The sequence below is a fragment of the Ananas comosus genome, linkage group 7 (genome assembly GCF_001540865.1).
Source record: "Ananas comosus cultivar F153 linkage group 7, ASM154086v1, whole genome shotgun sequence".
Classification (NCBI taxonomy): Eukaryota; Viridiplantae; Streptophyta; class Magnoliopsida; order Poales; family Bromeliaceae; genus Ananas; species Ananas comosus.
In genome coordinates this window covers 12,034,303-12,038,516 of record NC_033627.1, presented here as the reverse complement: position 1 = coordinate 12,038,516, position 4,214 = coordinate 12,034,303, and the positions used below count along the sequence as shown (strand labels likewise).

The following is a 4,214-nucleotide window of genomic DNA, read 5'->3' as shown; positions in this document are numbered from 1 at the left end:
CGAAATTCATTTGAAAGATACTCGCCACCAGAATCAGAGCGGAAAGTTTTAATAGTGGCACCAAATTGAGTTTGAACCATGGCAGCGAAATTTTGATACAATTGAAAAAGTTCAGATTTGTTATGCATAAAATAAACCCAGGTAAAGCGTGAGTAATCGTCAATGAAAATAACATAATATTTATTTCCAACACGAGTTGATATAGGTGCTGGTCCCCAAACATCAGAGTGAATAAGATCAAATGGTGCACTTGAAATAGAATTGCTAACAGGAAAAGGTTTAATGGAATGTTTAGCAAGTTTGCATCCAATGCAAGAAACAGATTCGGAATTAAAAACAGGACCTAATACACCACTACGAACTAAAACAGTAAACTTATCAGAAGAAAGATGACCGAGACGACGATGCCAGAGATCAGAATTTGAAGTTGTAGCAATATTTGCTGAATTAATTTTAGGAGGAAGATGCAGATAGTCCATGTAGTACAGGCAGTCACGTCTATGGCCCTGTCCAATCAAAGTCCCGGTCCGACGATCCTGCACAAGACAAGAAGAAGAATCAAAGGTCACTGTGCAATCATGATCAGTAATTTGGCTGACAGATAGTAAGTTAAGAGAGAGTCGAGGTATATGTAGGACAGAGGGAATAGTAAAGCGTCCTGAAGTATCAGATTTAGGTGAAACAACGCCACTATTATTGACAGAAAGAGAGGTACCATCAGCAGTAAAAATATGTGAAGGTGAAGAAAGTAAAGAAGCATGTGGTGTTATATGAAATGATGCGCCTGAGTTTGAAATCCAGGAATGTTCCGAAGTACCTCCAGGACCAGTCATACCAAAACCTGATGGCGTAGATGAAAAGATAGAGGAGGACTGCCTTGACGAAGTGGATGGAATCAATTGGTGTTGCTGAAACATCTGCAGTAGTTGAGGAAGACTCAATTGAATAGTTGAAGGTTGCTGCTCTGTAGATGACGCGTTGTTGACCGGAGGAACAGAAGGAGCAGATGCAACAGTAGGCATATTACGAGAGGATCGTAAATGCTGATCTGCCCATTTCTTTTTCCGGCAATCTTGAATTGAGTGACCCCAAAGATGACAGTAACGACATTGAATGCTTCGTTTGTCTTTTCTAGTACCAGGATTTGGAATGTAACTAGAAGGCGGTTGATGATAAGTAGGCGCTGGCACGGGAGGTGGACTTGCAGGACCATGAGCAGCAAGAACGTTAGGCATTGCGGAAGAAGAGGAACTCAAAACTCGAAGACGTGTCTCCTCAGCAATCAATTCCGCGAGAGCCACATCAGTTAAGTAGGCGCAAGGAGTCGATGGAGTAGTGCCACGTACAAGCTTCAAACTCAATCTGTAGGCGCATAAAACAGGACATTGTCTGTTGATCACGACCTAACTTTTGGTTGACAGATACACTGACAAGACTGAGCAAGTGCACCAAAGGTTTATACAAATGGATCCACTGACGGACTAGAGCCTTGATAAAACTGTTAAAACCTCTTAGAGATACTAACGCTCACCATATGAGATGAAGACTATGAGAGATCTCGTATAGAAAACTAAGATATGATGAGCAATAACTATACTGCTTCATACAATCATGAACCAAAGAAGAGACCACAATCGGTCATAGTGGCGGTGGACCAGAAGCACCATCAATTATGTCAGTAACATCGAGGCATCAACACAAGGTAGAGTGGACACCGACATTCACGATAAATTATGCCTTCGCAGAGTTTAAACATCGAACGCTGGCAATAGCCCGGTGCGGAATCTGTATCAGGCGGCGCGATATTGCGAGCGGTATCGTGATACGAACCTTGACATGCGTGCACTGATGGAGGTGCGGAATGTCGATACAGAATTAGTCTGAGAGATCACGACGCTAGCTTGTGACGGACGAGCTTTCTGCGATTTAAAGTAGTCTGCCTCTGATACCATGAAACAAAATCAATTGGATGAAGAAAATATATTTCTTTCTAATTGATAAATTACAACAATACGCTCTCTTTATTATAACAGAGAAAATCCAAGCTTAATACATTCGGTGAGTGCTAGATTGGTAAGAAAAACTAATACTAAGGTATACACTAAGAAGAAATGCATAATCTCCGTGCTACAAGAAATAAATATTCTGAGTAGTAAGTAACAGGGAGAAAATCGCAGCTGGAGGTGATCGGCTGTGGCGATCACCCTTGCAGTGGACAGCGTGTGCTCCCCCTACGAGTTCTGGGGGGAGACCCCCTGCGCCTTCGTCAGCCTCAAGAAACAGGAGAAGCAGGAGAAGAAGCAAGAACGGCCGACAGCAAAGGAGGTGATCACGTGGTGCAGGGAGCGGATGCCGCATTACATGGCCAAGCAGATGGGCCCCAGGACCACCAGCAGCCGTATGTGATGATATATATATATATATATATATATATATATATATATATATATATATATATATATATAATTGAGTGGCTTTACTTGCACAAAATAATAAGAACCAAAACAAAATTGTGAAGGAAAAGGCCTCCTTTTTCTCCATAATTAGAAGATTCAACCAAATAATTAGAAAAAAATTGCAAATCCAAGGATAAAAATAGAGAAAGAAATAAATGCCAAACGCTAGACGAAATGCCTAGTAAAAAAAAACTCCACAAAAATCAGACCTTTCATATTAATAAAATAAAAAAATAATAACGGCGACCTCCCAAACACCCAATCGGGCCAATCCTACTCATTCCACTTCAAATCCTACTATATATAAAAAAAAAAACCGAAAAAAAAGAAAAAAATTAAGAAAAAAGAAAAGCAGAATCCAATGCGGGAAAGAAACGACGCAGAATCATACACTAGCGAAGAGAATAGAATCGGAGAGAGAGAGAGAGAGAGAGAGAGAAAGAGTAATTTCTTACTGGTTACTTCGATTTTGGTTCTATTTGTAGGGGGTTTTTTTGTTCCTATTTTCTGAAACCCTGGTTTTTCGATCGTACCGATGCTCGTCTGCTTCTGAGGAGGAATTCTACACTGTCACACTTGCACCACGTCATCAGTAACAAGCCAATCACATTTCTTCTTTTCAAACAAAAATACAATAAAAATACTTTTTTACAATCATGATGGGACATATATTTTTAAAAGGATTAATTTGATTGGTTTGTTACGCCACGTCACTAATATATCCGTTGCATTCTAGAATTTTTCGCTTCTGAGCCGCTGTTTTGTTATAGTAGTATAGAGAGAGAGAGTAGAGAGAGAAAAATGAGAGAGGAGAGTAGAGAGAGAAAGAGGAGTTTCCCGGGCTTTGCCTGTTGTTGTGGCTTCAGACTCGGACTGAGAGGTCTCTGTGAATCAATTTTTTGGGTTAATTACAAATAGGTTAATTGCACACACATAGCTTCCAGTGAATATATCGAGTAACTGATATATTCTTATAAAGTTTAATTTTTTACTTTTATTTATATAAAATTTTTAATATTTTTAAATATATTTTTGCTGTTAGAATTCGTTAGAAAAATATAGTTAACCTGATTAGTAAATGAGTTAAATTAACCTTTTCACTCTCTTATTATTATTCGATAAAATACTTTTTTGAGAGAACATTTCTACATAATTGTAACAATTGGAGCTTTTGAAGAAATATATTTGTAAGGATAAAAATAACATTTTACTTGTTGCTATTAAAAATTAAATAGTACGCTAGCGATAATGAATCAAAGTGGCAAATATGAATATCACCGAACTTTTGCATGGATAAAAAACAAAATTTGAACTTTTTAGGAATATATTTAATATTCGATATGTTTACAGAAAACTGTATACAATTAACCCATTATAAATTTATCCTTACAAGATAATAAAATTACAGTCCTAGGCCAAGCTTTCTATTGGATCGTTGGCATTAATTATATATTAATCCTAAAAATTCACGTTTTAAAAAGATACAATCAATTTATTTAAATGTATTGACACAGAATCCATGGCTCACGATTGTGACTTGGCCCAGCAAGACTCTTGCCACTTTGAATATGACTTGGTCCAATCTAATTTTCTGCCATTTCGAGCATGACTCAGGCTAATCTGGCCTCCAACCACAAGGCAAGATGTTAGCCTGTTTAAACCAACAGGTTTAAGAGCAATGAACATTGGAAAAATTTTTTTTCTCAGAATGGTTTACTATTCTGAAATAGTCAAAAATAAAACTAGATTATTTTTAAT

At 37.8% G+C, this 4,214-nt stretch overlaps 1 protein-coding gene across 1 annotated transcript; it reads right to left on the bottom strand.

Moving 5' to 3' along the window:
• On the bottom strand, positions 235–1,294 carry LOC109712532. Its single transcript, XM_020236138.1, has 2 exons — positions 818–1,294; positions 235–536 (listed from the first exon to the last, which is right to left on the bottom strand). Exons 1-2 carry the CDS (start codon positions 1,233–1,235, stop codon positions 499–501), a joined length of 456 nt encoding a protein of 151 aa, XP_020091727.1. The 5' UTR covers positions 1,236–1,294; the 3' UTR covers positions 235–498.